The sequence below is a fragment of the Pleurodeles waltl genome, chromosome 7 (genome assembly GCF_031143425.1).
Source record: "Pleurodeles waltl isolate 20211129_DDA chromosome 7, aPleWal1.hap1.20221129, whole genome shotgun sequence".
NCBI classification, from domain to species: domain Eukaryota; kingdom Metazoa; phylum Chordata; class Amphibia; order Caudata; family Salamandridae; genus Pleurodeles; species Pleurodeles waltl.
The window spans coordinates 190,379,413-190,396,628 of NC_090446.1; the positions used below are offsets into that span (position 1 = coordinate 190,379,413).

The 17,216-nt window shown below is 42.6% G+C and overlaps 1 protein-coding gene across 3 annotated transcripts in view; it reads right to left on the reverse strand.

The window, feature by feature from the left end:
- Positions 1 to 2,370: 2,370 nt before the first annotated feature.
- Positions 2,371 to 17,216, reverse strand: part of KCNK15 (potassium two pore domain channel subfamily K member 15) — a 153,098-nt gene continuing 138,252 nt past the window's right edge. For all 3 annotated transcript variants that reach the window (XM_069243544.1, XM_069243545.1, XM_069243547.1), the window contains one exon: positions 2,371 to 6,511. In XM_069243544.1, coding sequence (XP_069099645.1) covers positions 5,595 to 6,511 — 917 coding nt within the window. In that variant the 3' untranslated portion in view covers positions 2,371 to 5,594. The remainder of the gene's footprint in view (positions 6,512 to 17,216) is intronic.

The following is a 17,216-nucleotide window of genomic DNA, read 5'->3' on the forward strand; positions in this document are numbered from 1 at the left end:
TGTTTCCACTTTGCTGAAAGAAAAAAAAGATAATGTTCCAAATTCCTATTTTTTACTTTCCAGGCGGGTACTTCACCTACTCAGGTGATTAAGGCCATAACACTCAAGCTCGGTCTGCTGATTTTTCCCCCCGGATATTCCTCTCGTGGGCTGTAGCTATTGGAGCCCTGTGTATGGGGTAGGGGACTGCTGCTGATGCCACTGTCACTATCTCCAGATTCTCCAAGTAATCACTGCAGGGAAGGGGTACTTTAAGAAAGAGAAAAAGGAAAGCTGCCTCTCCAGTGCCCAAAGCTCCGCTCAGACGTCCAGGGCAGGGGCTATTTAATCCCAGCTCACTGAATACCAAGGCTGCGCGTACTTCAATACTCCGCAGATACTCCCTGCGTCTTTATCTTGCTCCTGCAAGTTGATGCTTTCTTCTTTTTTCTTTGTGACGGTTCCTCTGTATTTCTTCAACTCGGTCTTTCCGTTTGTTTGTTTTTCTCTCTCTTGCTCTTGGTAAATGTCAGATCAGAAAACAATTATAGCCATACCCAAGAAATATGTGATGGTGCCCCTCACCAGCAACCACTGGCTCAAATGAAGTACTAGAGAGAGGAGAGAGCGAGAGAAGCAGAGAGGTAAGAGAACGAGGAGGATGTGGGCAAGGCGGAATTTAACATTTTTGTCATTGCTTTTGGTTCTCAGTGTGGCCCTGATATCTCTTTCTCAAAATGTGTTCCTTACACAGCCATTAATAAACAGCAAGTATCTATTTATCTTTAGCTAACTGATGTTTCTCTCCAAATATTTGTCCAATATCAAAAAAATAAATGTGTCATCTGGCTGTTGGCAGTGGTACAAATGAACACTCAAACGTCCTTCATTGGCAGAAATAATAGATACAAAGCAGATGAAACAGGCACTGGGATGCTCTTCGTGACGTCAAACATTTTGTTGAGGAAGGTAGGCACAAATAGAGTACCTTTGACATGTAAACAGTGAGGCTGGAAAATCGCTGAGCCACATTTCTGGTCGCCTTCACACATGATGCACTTCACCGGATTAAGCTAAATTACTGTTTAAACCTTTTTTTGTTCTCATTTATGTGCTACGAGGAAGAACGCTCACATCATTTAGGCACCCACTCAGCATGCAGGTATTTACTGTTAGAATGCTTGTGGTGAAGTACATTGCATGCTGGGATGGTGGTGGCTGCAACAGAAGCAAAATGAAGCCCCGTTTTTTTCCAACCTGTTTTTGCTTGCTTTTTTGTTTGCTAATATTGTGTCCCTCTGTTGTATTTGCATAATCAATGAACCACGTAGCTCTAATGCAATAAAGAATGCTCTTAATAAGTATTGAAATGTCCATATGTTTTTACTTTTGTCTATTTTAGTGATACAAATAAACATCTGAAACAATTTGGCAATATGTACATTGGCCAGTGCAGAATTGACTGTGTTCATCAACAATGGGGTTGTTTTCAAACTGCATGCTTTTAAACCTGTAAAACACCGTGAAGCTCAAATAGGTATTTCTGCCCTCTAAATGTTATCACTCTGGTAATGTTTATGGTCCATGAAAGCAGATGCTTAAAATACTCCTCCCCCCACCTCCCCTTCACACAAGGTTCATGCAGTAGAAGTCGTCCTTTAAGGAATCTGCTACAGAGAGCTCAAGCTGTCTGAAGATCGGCCTATTATTTCAAATACATAACATATACTAAGAGAGGAGTCTTCGTCGGTAAACATCCTTTATGCCGAATTTTTTATAACGAAGTCCTGGTTAACGAAAGCGGAACAACGCTTTCTTTAACCACGACTTCGTTATTTTGTGCCTTAACCACGCATGTCCTGAACAACGAACATGCATGGTTAAGGTACAAACAAGGGAGTCGGCTGAGGAGGACGACGCAGATGACAAGGTGACGACTCAGGTAAGTGGAGGGTTTTAGGTTTTGGGGAGGGGGTGGGGGGGTCAGGGGGTTTTAGGTTTTGGGGTGGGGTTGGGGGGGTGGGGCGTTTTTGGTTTTGAGGAGGGGGTGGGGGGTCGGGGTTTTAGGTTTTGGGGTGGGGTTGGGGGGGTGGGGCGTTTTTGGTTTTGAGGAGGGGGTGGGGGGTCGGGGTTTTAGGTTTTGGGGTGGGGTTGGGGGGGTGGGGCGTTTTTGGTTTTGGGGAGGGGGTGGGGGGTTGGGGGTTTTAGGTTTTAGGGTGGGGTTGGGGGGGTGGGGCGTTTTTGGTTTTGGGGAGTGGGTGGGGGGGTCAGGGGGTTTTAGGTTTTGGGGTGGGGTTGGGGGTGTGGGGCGATTTTGGTTTTGGGGAGTGGGTGGGGGGTCAGGGGGTTTTAGGTTTTAGGGTGGGATTGGGGGGGTGGGGCGTTTTAGGTTTTGGGGAGTGGGTGGGGGGTCAGGGGGTTTTAGGTTTTGGGGTGGGGTTGGGGGGGTGGGGTGAGGGATGTAGGGTGAATGGTGCCTATTGCTAATGATTTTATCAGGAATGCCTTTACAACGAAATATCGTTGTTAAGGCATTCGTGGTAAAATCATTAGTAGTAAAGACGAGGTCGGTGTTCCGACCTCGTTGTTAAGGTTAGTAGTAGTTTAAGATTCGGTGTTCCGTCATATAACCGTCTTGGTCAGCCTCTTGCTCGTGATTGGATGTCTTTTTGTCTATTTTAGGAGTCTGCTTTTGATTTAATGACCTTGTTCCATGTTCTTATGTGTGTGCAACCCAGAAAAACTCTACTTTCACAGTATTCTGATTAGATATATTGTATTGCTCCACTGCTAACTTGAGGGCACTCCTACTTTTTTTAGGTCCAGCCCACATATAGCTTACAGCTGTTGTCAAAGAATTAGTGAGGGTAATACCAGTGCTCACAGTGGGCTTCAAGTCATTGCTTACTGCTGATTGGCTGTTTTGTTAATCTCAATTCCTTGTTTCTTATTCCCTAACTTCCCTGACAAGTCCAGTATGTGTCCCTACCCTGGAGCATATCTTCTTTAATATTCTTGTGACTTCTGAACTTGAATTCTTCTACTCCTTACAGTCCGCTAACTACTTTTTTCTTTTGCTAGCTACACTGTTGCTCCCCGACCTGCACCCCCCTCTCCATCTGGGGTTTTTCTTTTTTTTTTTACTTTTCTTTTTAAGCTTCCCACTCCTTTGGTGGTCCACTCTCCCCCTGTTGGTCTCACCAACCCTTACCGACTCCTCTGTTACAGACCCACCTCTTCACATCACTGTTCTTTTTTTTTTTTAATGACATTTTGTTTTGGAGAACCCGGCAATTGTCATTTGCTACCAGTCCGTTTCTTTCACCTAGATGCACTTCCACTATATTTTTTATACACCTCTCCTAGATTGGCATTTTCCATCTTGGAACAATAAATTAAATGTAGAATGAATGGCTGCTGCGTTATGACACATGCACCTCTATATCATTCCACTTCAAGTCTTTTTGTTTGTTTTTGATGATGCTTTTCTGCATCGGCAATCATTTTTTTCCTTTTTTTTCTTTTTGCAGATACAGAACAGCATTGGAAAAAGGTAGGTTGGTAATGCCATTAAAAGGTGAAAAATGTCAGCTTTGCCTATTTTTTTTATCATTCTGAAATCCACTGGAGTGCATGGGTTTCACTGGTATCTACCCCGCTCCTTACTTCCGTCCCTGACTCTCCAATTATTTATTTTTATGAGGGCCTGGAACCTTCAAAGTGCTACCGGGTCACATGGTTCCTTTTTTTCATGTACAGTTTGCCTAAACGTTTTTTTTACTTTTATTTCACTGTTCCAATATTGCCGTCCATCATGTTAGAACAATAAATTTAAAGAAATTAAATGATCACTGTGCATTGAGATGCATGCACACACATGCATCATGATGCACATGCTGGCATCCACCACGATGTGCGCACACAGATTTGTCAGAATACATGCACATGTGCATATCGACTCTTGAGTATGCATTGGTAGCCATCTTGGCAAATAGTTTTTTTTTATAGAAAACCCATTGCAAGGCTGTAAGTCAGGCATCAGAACACACAATGGTGCATGTGTTCGCAATCCAAATTGCAATACAAATATGGCATTGGCAGAGCTGACAGCTTTGTCTGATAGAGCCAAGGCATTGAGGCGTTGACAAGGCTTGGTACATTTTTTTTTTCTACATTAGTGCTAGGGAATCTTGGGACATTCCAGGATCAGGTCAACTGTTGGTAGAAAGGGATTTATGAGGGGTAAAATCTTTTGGCCTACCTATAGTCTCCCACTCCTCTGAGCTTACTCTTCCCAGTTATCTTATCTGGCTCTTTCCTGAAAATCAAAACAATGACTCTGATGGACAAAAGGATTATGCCCAGTCATTTGTGGAGGCCTCATATTCATGAATTCCACAACGACAAATCATTCTCTCTGCGTTATTTAACTATCTTAAACTACATGTTCCCCTCAGCTTCCACCCTTAGAGATCCCCTCCATGGCACCCACTGTAAAGCAAGAACATAAGCATGCAAATCATGAGAACCGCCTTTGAAAGGGCTGAGTGAATTTTGGGTGTGGAGCCGCGGTAGGTAAAGCAGCACCAGAATGTGGGAGTATAAAGTGAAGTTATCCATAGCAATGTGAGCTTACACTCGCTGCCCAATAGTGTGCATTCAAATTTCTTAGATTGGTGTTAAGGTACATTATAACCAATGAATATTCAATTCATGGTTTTTCAGCAGAGCTTAGATCGCGTGCGGTGTACGCCATTTATAATGGAGGGTTTTGCATTTGGTGGACACCTGGCTACTTGTATTACATCCATTGAAACGGTTTCCATTAAGGTCCTGCAATCGGTGCATTAATTCTCAATTTTCTCTCCAGGAAGCTTAATTAAGAAAACGCCTCATATCACTTTGGCATGGCGGTAGAAGTTAATGAGCCACCCATTGTGCTATTGTTTGTTGTCATAAACAGTATTACTCATTTCCTCTTTTTAGACAGCATCTGCCATAAAAGAAGTGAATGTGTACAAAGTGCTGTTAAGTTTAGTGAAGTCTGCATAACATTATATTACAATATTGATCCCAAGGAAATCTTTTTCTTAGGTTTGTAGGATTCCCAATCCTACATAACAGGTAGGCTATGTTTTTCACATGGTCACGTCGAACATTGATCTAAAAAGAGGTAGCACTGCACGAGAGAAGAGGGAACGCTTCTTTGTACATTATTAAACAAGCCCGACAGATAATCTTATGTAAACAAGGTTTTATGGAGCGGTGTCAAAGGGATGCGTGCAATCACTTGAAACAAGGGATACAGATTTCTGCAATATGCCTATGAGTATTTACAGAAAATCAGTTAGTTATATGATTATTATAGCAAAAACTGACAATATGCGTAATGGACTATCTGCAATTGGTTTGGCAGAGAAGTATTTAAGAAAAAGTAGCAATAATGTTCCATTCTATTTGATTGTCATTTCCACGGATCACAATGTCACTGACGAGAGAACAGGCAACCATTTTGGATATCTCCATGCAGAAAAATATTTTTACTGCGTTAATCGTTCAGTAATCTTATATTATGCACTAGGTATCAAAATATAAAATCAGATCCAAATAACACTTTAAATAGACTTTCTCCTCTGCCTCAGATACTCGTGGCAGCTTTGGTTTGTCTGCGAACAAGTACTTCCGGGTGAAGAAAACCCGGTGTTGTCCCGCGTGCTCATGGAGATTTCATCTATCCGATAAGAAATTGAGTTATAATACACAGGATTCGTGTGACAGTTCAGCGTCTCCTGGTGCGATATGGCTGGGCTGTCACATAAGTGGGATTTGTAGCACATGCATGTGCAGAACGAGCCTACTCGAGAAGCTCCGCCTGCGGACTGACGTCTGTGCTTTTCTGTGTCCTCTTGAATTAGAGGGATGAGATTCAGCTGACTCGTTCTGTCCCCCAGTGGCAAAAATATAGAGCTTCTACTTCTGTCATCGTCTTTCCGTCTCAAGCTGATGTTATTCTGGGCTCTTCGCAGTGATTCTCTTTCTTCTGCATCCCTACGCTCATCTTCTGAGTTCATGGTTAAGAACCTCAGGACAACTAAGTTGAGGAAAGCCCCGATGACGGTCAACCCCACCAAAATATACATGAAGCTGAATGCAACATAGGGTGGCTTCTTCTGGAGTGCCTCGTTCTTTTGCAAAGCAACAAAGTCTCCAAATCCAATGGTCGTCAACGTTATGAAGCAATAGTAGTACGAATGAAAAAAGGTCCATCCTTCAAAGTAGGAAAATGCTGCCGCACCAATACAGAGTGTGCCAATGCATGACAAGAACCCCACAAAGACCATGTTCTCCATGGAGACATCCGTCTTCCTCATGTGGAAACATTTCTTCACCTTCTTCAGGAGAAATCTGACAAAGGTGTTCATGCGCTCACCAAGGCTTTGGAACATAACAAGGGTCAGTGGGATTCCAAGGACAGCGTAGAACATACAAAATACTTTTCCTGCATCCGTTCCGGGGGCAGCATGTCCATAACCTGCAACAACAAAAGATATATAGTGACCCAAGATGGCTCTTATTGTTTATGTACAAATCTTATAAATCACAGAACAGCATCACATACCAAACACTGTATTCCACCTTGTCACGGTAGTACATCTAAACACTTCACTGCCATTCTAAGCAGTATTGCGGATTGTTTTGTTGGTATGTACTGCTAAAACTAAATAGGCCAAGATGCATGGCTTAGCATGAGCTCTGATGCAGGAGCCTGCAAAAGTTGGGTGCACCTAAAGAGTACAAATGTACAACACAATCAGAAGAAAGGCCCATGAGACCAAGAAAGGAGCTCGAAAAGTCATTCTCTCAACATGGTAGATATTCTTGATGAGGACCACTCTGAAACACTCCCTACCTTCCCAGCAGTGTGGCCAGCACATAGCTGAGCAAATACTCCTCAGTCCTGAGTTGCAGCCCCTTCTGCTGTTTCAGAAGGGAAACTAACATAAACTCTGCTGACAAACTTCAATCCAGCACACTTTGATTTTCCGGTCCTGGAACCCTCCTCGTTTGCCAATGGATCTATGTCTACGGTCAGCCAATGAAGGAAGGCAGCAGTCCTAAAACTCCTGGGACTTCTGAGGCTTGGAACTGCTGCTTGCCCTCACAGGCTGACCAAAGTTCAGCCAGTGAGGGAAGGCAGCAGTCCCAACTATCCTGGGACCTCTGGGGCAGAGCTGAAGGTAAGGGTGTGCTTTTTTTTTACTTCCTCCCAAAATTACTGGATGCCACTGCATCCCTGCAAGGAATGGCGAGGGGTCTGCTTGCTATACCAGCTCCCTCGCAGTCACCACCTACTCTGTAGATATAGTTCACCTCTGCAGTCTGCACACACAACCAAAGGCACCCGAGATAAGTTTAGCAGAGAAAACACTTCAATATGTAGGAGCAACATGCTGGGCATCAGCACACAAAGAAAACGGGTTGTGTTTATACTTATAGCAATATTATTTAATCAATTTTTTTTCACAAAATTTGATATTGGAGGCTGACTGTATACGCACCTCACCAACTCTTGAATATATGCACCTCTGAAAAAAGGGCTTGTTACGGGATATGTTTGTAAGAGATGTAAATTAACTCTGTCCACCAAAAGGTGGGGGGTTCATTTATAGTTTGGTGAAGAAAGCTGCTCTGCCATAAACTGCTTCAACCTAGAATGTGCCAAACAGGTGACTTCTCTGCTTATCTAGGACCTCAATCTTATTCCAGTGTAGCACCTGGGAACAGAGCCACCTGAAGTTACGGATAATGATAAATCTAAGGACTGAGTTAACTGGTATTACAATTAATGATCCCTTAAAACTGAGAGATTACCAGGAGGATTGGTATTTCAGATTTTTTCTTTCCAGCTATTTCACCTAGAGACACAAGCCCCTTTGGAATTACATAGACACTTGTAATCAAGGCCTTTCAAGAGGAACCTTCACCCTGTCCTCCAGCACACACTCATTGGCGGCGATCTATGCGCCATAAGGCTGGTGCTGTCAGTTCAATGCCAAATTCAACATTAATACAGTGTACAAACCTCAAATGTAATCTAGTTTAATACTGGAATGGAGGAACACACTTGTCTGGATTGGTTTAGCATAATTTAGGGTACACTTTTGCCTAACGGCTCTCCGACACTGTGGCTTGAAAAAATCAACCATCAGAAAGTTCATTAGAAGAGAAAGAAAGCTAAGACTTTCTTGAAAGAAGGTGATTAGAAGTAAAAGGTAAGCCTTAAAGAGCGTGTGACTGCCAATACAAGTGCAATTATACTTGGGAGTAATCACTAGGGCTGGTAACGTTAAGCATAGTTTACAAATGGACGGAAAGAGTTTCATTTTGTGCATTGAACAGCGACTAAAAGCTGTACATGCTACACAAGGAAGAATGGTTTTAAAATAATGTGCTGTGACAAGGGAAAGCAGCATAGACTTTAACCGGGCCTAGGTGACATGATCAAATTCCTAAACGCTGCAGATGAGTCTCACTGTCAGGTTCTGAGACATTAAGAAAAACAGTGAAGGACATGGGTTACATTTTGATGCAGCTAGATAATGATTTGTATATCACTTTCATTTTAAAATAAAATAATCTGAAAATGTTGGATCAGATACGGTTTGTCAGCACCTGAACAGTATGAAAAACATAGCAGATCCCACAATGGAAAGCGTCAAGACCTATAAACAGTTTGCTATAAAACCTGTGACCAATTACTCAGGATAGAGCTAATCCAGTTTAAAGATGTTCCTGACATACCTATCACCGCTAGCCTCTTGGTCAGGATGGATTCATTGACCATGTCAAACGCAGGGGATTGGTGAAAAGAACTGGAATTGTTGCAATACCAGAATCTGGGATCAAGCACAAGCCAACCAGGTAGGCAGCCAGCTCCAACTTTTTTCCAATTAGTAATTGTGAGGCTAGCCTTAAGTGCGTCCAGTAGGGATGTAGTCTCCAAATGTTTGCAGACCCAATGTCTTTTTAGCAGTTTGGCCATGGTTGGAAGGAATAAGAGTATTTGTGTTGAAAAGAATGACATTAGAAAGAAGCAGTACTTAATTTGTGCTTGTTGTTTCCGGTGCGGAGCACCGGCACTTATTTTTGAGGGCCGGCGCTTATTTCTCTGCCTCAAGCATTTACTGTGAGCAAAAGACCCATATGGGAAAGAGGGGGAAGAGAAAAACGACAAAGCGACACGTTAGGAGAAAAGCAGAAAGCTGCAAGAGTGAGCTGAAGGGGCAGGGAGTGTCTTTAAATAGATTGCAGAGGCCTAAAATGGCTTCAGCATTACGCTGCCTCAGTATTCCCTGTTCACACATTTAATTTCAGCAATTTCGGATGTTTAAGCTTTGGGCACCGGCACGTTTTTATTTTCAAATTAAGCACTGGAAAGAAGCCTCTAAAAAAGAAACGAGGGAGGGATTATCGAGAGACCTGAGTTTCGAAAGAGAGCAAGCATGTTACCTCTGAACCTGTGACATTGGAGATTACTGTGGCAGTTCGAGGAGTGCAGCATGCACTGATATAGGAGCGGGTCCTGTGAAATAAACTGGAATCCTAGATTTTCATATTTTTTTCTGTCTGAGTTCAAAAGACGTTGTCACAGAGCAATTGTGATGTTTTTATTTTGTAAAATTTGCACTTTTGCGGTTTCCAGCTCATTTGTAAATAAGATCATCTCACCTTTACAATTAGAAGCAGCCCTGACAATGGAGGTAACAAAAACAGCTTTGTCCCATGCTAAGGTGTTTTAGTATCTGTTAAACTGGAGTTTTTAAGCTTTATGAGAGTTCTGGGGGTAGGAGCAACACCATCAAAGCTCAAACCCATGGGTGAGCATCTTTTCCAGTGTAAACAGGCATTCGTCGTTTTACCAGCCACTCTCGATTTTACCTGGTTTATAGGAACCAGAGTTTTCATGAATGACATCTGATCACTTGAGAAATCTGCCAGTAGAACAGGGTCATGCCTCTCGGAGCTTGCCCCATGAATCACACTAAGTCAGCAGAGATAGCTGCCATGTAAAGTTTTGGTACAAGAAATTAGTGTCATTTCCTCTGGTGTAACTAGCTAGAATTTTTGGAAAATTACGCACTATTACATGAAATGCAAATCTAGCATTTGGTGATATGTTTTGGCGTGAAATGCATCTTCACATCTATTTTGGAAGCAAGGACGGATGTCATGCTAAATAAATAGTGCAAAAAACACAAACACTCATGCTCAGTTTGTTTGTGTTGTTACCATGCTCCTGTGAAAAGATTGTAACTCAAACAGATGCACTGGGACAACATGGTGTAATCCCAGGACTTTTGTGTAACAAGTTTAACACAAAATGTGGGTAAATATGCAAGATTACACCTGCCTAACAAATATTTTGCAATAGCCTGATTTTAAGACAAACTTTGATTGGAGGACTAGTTATCTGGGCCAGTGTTAAGAAGATGCGAATTGAATTAAGGAAATGAATGAAATACTCATTTTTTATATCAGTGGGGTGGTAGTGGGGTGGTTTCGCAGGTATCGATTAGGCCAGTGGATGCTTGTACTTTAGGCTGTTGGTGCGCAACCCCCGATTCCCAGCCTGTTAACATGTTTTTCTTGATTACCTACACCCACTTCAATGCCCTGGAATCCGACCATGGGAGTCTGGCAGCGTGGTACTGGCTGGTGGGTAACTATGCAGGTGTACCACCCTTCCAGGGAAAGAATTTCCCTTGCAGAATCCAGGATCCACATGGGAGGTACAGTTGTACAGTGGTATCAGTGCAATTTAGGCTGGGTGCTGCATGCTGTAGCTCTACCAGAGTATGAGGCCCATGTCATAAGCAGTCACTTGTCCTGCCTCTCTAGTCGCAAGCTCAGGTGAGTTAAACGAATGTCGCTAACAACTCTATTAAAGCGTAAAATACCCACAATAAAAAATGTATATATCCACCTACAAAAGTACTGAGATGTACCCAAAACATGCAGTAGTCCCTTGCCCCAGATCTGCAATAAGCTGAGCCAGAAGAGCGATTTTAGAATTTTAGGCAGAACAGTCTAGAAGCAGACAGGACCATGGGCAGTATAACAAGCAGTGCCCAGGGGCGCAATGGGAATTTCCGCCTGCTTCCTGCACCCCCGGGGGACTTTAGGTATCATAGGATTCACAGATGCTTGTGTTGCCCGTACTGTCTGTTGTGGAGGGCATATTTTGCACTGGCGCAAACCCAAGGTGGCATTTTCTCATGTACATATTGGTGTGGCAATATACCATTGAGAGAACATTTTGCAATTGTTCACAAGTTTTATTACAGACGTGTGCTGAGGCACAGGAGTAGTCAGGAGGCGCACTAACTGTAGTGTGTCCTCTAGAGGGCGCCCTTTGGGAATGTTGCCCCAAGTACTCTCCGCACCCACAGCCACCTCCAAGAAGGCGGGTGTAGTCTCTCACTGTACCTGTCTGCAGGGGGATCTCTTCCCCACTTTGAAACACATGCTGTGTTATTTGCTACAGTAAAAGGCGGGACAGCAGCCTCAAACGCTTTTCTTTCTTTCAGTAATTCGCTGGTCACATTGCGGGAGCGAGTTGGCCTGCACTCTGAACAGCACATTCACCATAATAGGGCATGCTGTCTTGGTCTGGGCTTTGCACACCCAGTTAAGTGTGCGCTGAGGCGCATACTGGGATAATAAGCCATTAGAGTAATACGGCCGCTGGAGAAAATATTACATCTTTCTCTTGAGCTGATTGCCCTAACTGAAGCTCATTGGATCACTTTGTTGTTGTCTAAAGTACCAATAGTTTTATACAGGAGTCTAGTTTAGAGAAGTCTATGCTCTTATTTAATGATTTAATGAAATGCTCTTATTTAATAACGGCATACATCGATTTATACTGAAATGTATGAGTGCCAGGATTGATGTATTTTTGTATGTTTGGTGGTTTAGATGTATATATTTTTTTACTTTGCAGTAAGTTCTACCCGTGCTGCTTTAAAGCGAAGAGTGTTTTTCATAGTGTCTTTCTCTGAGATGGTTCTGCAGGAGTTTATTTGTCAGGACGGCTCTAGGGAAAGGGGCCATATTACCACGCTGTCAGGTGAAATTACAATTATTTTTAACACTTGTAGCAGGGAGTTCAGGCATCTGTGCTCACCCACATCGTGGTCAGGCACTTGAGGTGGAGTAGTTTACTGTTTATGACTTTCACCTTTGCCACTATGACACCCAGGACCTTTTTAGGGGCGAGCGCAAAACGCTCCGCGTCTCGTGTTGTAATCTCTCTTTGGGCTTCAAACCACGCCCATGTCACGTCAGTCTCTTTCATTGGTTCGTGGGCTTGCCTTTTAAAATCTGCTTGCTTTAATTAGTGAAAGGCATGCATAAGTCATGCCTTTTCCGGTGTTTAGCCCTACTCGAGCGCAGCAACAAGTACTGAAAACATACCAGGCTCCACGTTTTCCGTCCGGTTTCTGGAATACTTTTTCTCTTTTTTCACAGTGTGATCTCACTGGACAGAACTTGAGCGCTTTGTATGAGATCGACCCTGTTACATAGTTAGTTTAACTTTTGTTGGTTACGTAGATAATTACACTTTTGCCGGTTATATGGATAATTGCACTTTTGCCCACAGGTTTCACTACGAGCGAACTTTTATTTCCGTTTGTGTGTCTGCTTGGCACTGATGGCGGCAGTCAGCTCGCTTATGTGAAACTTTTACTTTTCAGTTTATATGGCAAGAAAAGTCCAGTTAGTTATGTGAAACTGTTTCATTTTAATTTTCAATTTATGTGGCAAGAAACGTCTGGTTAGGAGTTTACAATGCTAATTGCTCTAGATCAAGCAAACGCGAGACTCATTGCATTGCAAATGCTTGTTCAGCTTGTCACAACCCCTTATCTGCTCTCCTACATGGCACAAGCCTTCATCTTGCCTACATATACCGGCATGTATTACTTCTTTATCTCGCTTTCTCCACTACTCAAGACCTTCTTTCCCCACAACTTTCCTCCCTCTAACAGGTCCTTTCACATCTCCCCAACTACATAGGTCCTCATTAGAAATTGAGCAGAATAGAGTGAGGTGCTTACCACCTGTGTTAACTACTCCATTCAGACGATTTCCACTTCAAAATGATGGTTAACCTGTGGAATCTCCGTTTAACTAACTGAATCCTGCAGGTTTTGTCTTTTCATTAGCCTTAAGGTACAAGGCTCCTGATCAGTCTTTCCTTTTATCTCAACATGATCTTCAGCCCTTCCTCTCTCTTTATCTTTTTCTACACTGTCTTTTCTGTTCATAGTGTTTCTCACTCCCAATACTAAAAACACAGTATTCTCAAGTTTGCCAGTATAATCCTTTGTAGCCCATCATCCTCCTTTCTTTAGTCTTCTCCATGTCTCAACTTTTCTTGGCTTTATCTCTACTCCAATCCTCTTAGCTATTTTCACTTCTTCTCTTTCCCTCAGCTGTGGAGGTAGCAAAGTAAATTAAATGTGCCATTTTTTGTCCTCTTTGTCTTATACACCTCCAAGCTGTACTCCAAGTTCTTCCTCTACTAATGTTACCCAGTTACCCGTGGAGATCGAGGATTTCACAGCTGGGGAAGAAGGAGAGACTGACTTTTGAGTACCATTTTCCCGTCGCCTTCTCTTGCCCCCAAGCAGCTCTAATCATCGAACCCTGTTGGATTTGCCCCATCTTCCCCTGCTAACCATCTTATTATAGAAGCCCATAATTTCTCCGCTTTTTAATGAGATCGACTTAAATCCATCTCACGCATATAAATCACTGATTTCAGCCATTCCGCCTTTGAAGGGCTGGGCAGACTTAACCATTGTTTGCATATTTTTCCTCCACCCAATAGGATCAGGTAAAACAGCAGATTCTTATCGCACCCATGAGAAACTCTCACCTCTAGAGACATCCCAAAAATAACTAATTCTGGGCTTACCTCTATATGGGTGTGGAAAACATCTTTTAACAACTTCCCAACCTCTCCTGAAAACTCCTGTATAATGTGGCAAAACACAAACATATGGCGGTTGTCTGCCTTCAGTAAGTCACATTTTTTACAATTTATATTCTCTGCTCCCCAAAATTTCACCAACTTCTTTGGTGAACAAAGAGGGAATCAAAAAAAGGTGATTTCTCATTAGATATGCCGGTTTTACCACACTGTACAATGTCCAAAAAGATACTTGCCATATCTGTTCAATCTGTGTATTCAGGATAGTGTCTCCCCATAAAACCACAGGGAGATCAAAATCTCCATTCAAAATATCTAAGAGCCCATACCAAACTGCCACTTCCTTCTTCCGGTGGGGCCCGTAAATCAGCGACTCTTCCAGCTCATATGTTTCAGTTTCTTTACCTCCCAAAGATCATGCCCAACTTTGTAATTGATAGAACTTAAATTTAGATACCACAACAAATGTTTTCCTCTGAAAGGCCTCCCAAGAACACAATTTCCCATTCTGGAGAATCTGGCCTCATTCAAAAATGCCTCCTTCTCGGAGAGGTATCGCCAATCTATAGTTAGGGCATTCTGGCATGCCGGGAGAATCCCACTCCAGGGAGTATTTGCTATAATAAGATAGTCTTGTCTCTTGCCTGCTCTGTGCCCATAACCGAGCAGCTGCATGTAGGACTTTCAACCTCACTTTTTTAAAGAATTTTGAAGCACCAATCTTATACATACATTTCGAACCCCATCATCCTCCTCCTTTAACATGGCCCTCCAGACCTGAGCACTTCCAGCATCCTCCCTTTCAGACAGTAGAACCTTTACATTTTTTAATTGAAAAGCCTAGGTGTATAATTGAAAATCAGAATGTGCAATACCTCCTTTATCACGTTTCCTCCTCAGCTTCTTCCTTGCTATCCTAGCCCTCTTAGATGCCCAAATGAAAGAATCCAATTTACCATGCAATTTTTGAAAACCAAGGTTTCTTGAAGTGCAGCGGAAATCATATTAATTAAAAAGGTACATTTCGGAAGGGTAGGCATTTTGACCAGGTTGGATCTTCCAAACAATGTTAAAGGTAAATGAGACCAACTTAATATAAATCTGTTTGCCTATTTCATGGCTCTATTAAAATTTAATTCAGCAATCCTCCCAAAGGAACTGCAGATCTTAATTCCCAAGTATTTAAATTCCCCTTTTTTAGATCGTGTCCTCCCTCCATATTCTGTGCCTTAATTTCCGTCTTGGACATAGTCACCTCATAACCTGATAGTAACCCGAATGCGGTTATTACTTGATCTAAGCTAGCTAAAGTAGTATTTATATCGCATGTGTAGACCATCACATTGTTGGCATACAATGATATCTTCTTAACCCAACCCCCTCAAGTAAAAGGTTTAATCATTCGTTTTTTCCTAATCTCTTCTGACAATGGTTCTATATACAGGCTAAATAATAGAGGGGAAAGGGCACACCCCTGCCTCGTCCCTCTTGCTATCTTGTAAGTTGCCGTTTAGTTTCCATTCAGCAAAATTCTAGCCAAGGGGGTGTTATAAATGTCCTGTATTACCCTGCAAAATGTATCTCCCAGGTTATAATGAGCTATAAGGACCTCCAGGTATTGCCAGTTCACCTTGTCGAAAGCCTTAGTTGCATCCAGCATTATTACAGCAAAAGGGGCCTTGTTTCCGACTGCAGAATCTATAGATCCAATCAGCTCATGCATCAGTTCATGCATGACTCTCCCTTTTAGAAACTCTTTCTGATCTTCTACTATCAAATTTCCTGTAACATTACTCAACCTCTATTCCAAAATACTTGCAAACAGTTTGTAATTGTTGTTTAACAAATAGATGGGCCTATATGACTCACACATGATAGGATCTTTATTCGGTTTCAAAATCAACGTTATCCCAGCCTCTTCACAGGATTTTGGGAGACAAGCGCCTTCTTGAAAGATTTCCACAAAAAGCTGAGTCAGAACTGAGCTAATTATCTCCTCCAGAATCTGATAAAACTCATTTGGCAGCCCATCAGGACCTGCCGCCTTTCCTCTCTTATTCCTAACAACTATCTGCTGTACCTCTTCCAGGTTGATAGGCTGATTTAAGCCTTCCTTCTCCTCCTCTGACAATCTTGGCATTGCCAGCCCATTCAGCCAGCTGTTTACTTGCACCTTTGTTGTCCTCAGGGCCTCTGCATACAAGGACACAAAAACATCTGAGAAGGCCTGCTGCAACTCCCTTGTTTCCTCCAATCATTTCCCGGTAGTTTTACATCTAACTTCTCTCACTTCATTCCTTACTAAGTCTGCCTTAATGTTCTAGGCAAGTAGCTTCCCAGCACTTTCCTGTTCTAAAAATACTCCACATTGCTTGCCTCCCATCTAGCCCTTACCCTAGCTTCCACCAAGGCTCCGATAATAATCTTTCACTCCTGAATCTCCTTCAGCAGGTTCTTGTTTCTCTCTTCCTGATCCTGTTGAGCTCCAAGTCTTCTTTCTAGAAGCGCTAACTCTTGCTCAGCCTCCATAACTACCTTCTGCCTTTCTCTGTTTTCTGAGCTGTAAGGCTAATCAATTACCCTCTTATATGGGCCTTAAAGGAGTCCCATACTACATGTAGCTTTGTAGAGTTAATGTTATTGTCCAAAAACTCCACCGCCCTGGCTCTCTAGGTATCCACCACTTCCGGACTCTTCAATTATGAGCGGTCTAATGTCCATCTTCGGGTACTTGTTGTAGCTTTGGCCCTCAACTCTAAGACCACCGCTGCATGGTCAGACAAGTGGGCAGCCAGATGTACCTTCTGTACATCGGCCCTTAAAGCTTAATCCACCAAAAAGAAGTCTATCCTTGGCCAATGTCTATATTTCTACCCCGTCCCCACCCCTCCTCTCTCTCCAAATATCCGCCAGCCTCAGCTGTCTCATTAAGGATCTAATATATACCTGAGATTTGGAGAAGGGGCGTAATCCATGGCATGACCTTTCTAATAGATTATTCAATATTACATTGAAATCGCCTGACATTATTATTGGATGGGGTGCTTCTAACAATTCAAGGCATAGTTTTTGTAAGGACTCAATATCGTCTATGTTGGGGCCGTACAATTAACCTTCTAATGTATAGAAACTGTTGAAAATGTTAGCCTTTGCAACAACCCATCTTCCCTTTCTATAAGCCTTTTACTCTAATATTTCAGCTTCAACCTTCCTTTAAATAAGAATAACCACTCCTTTT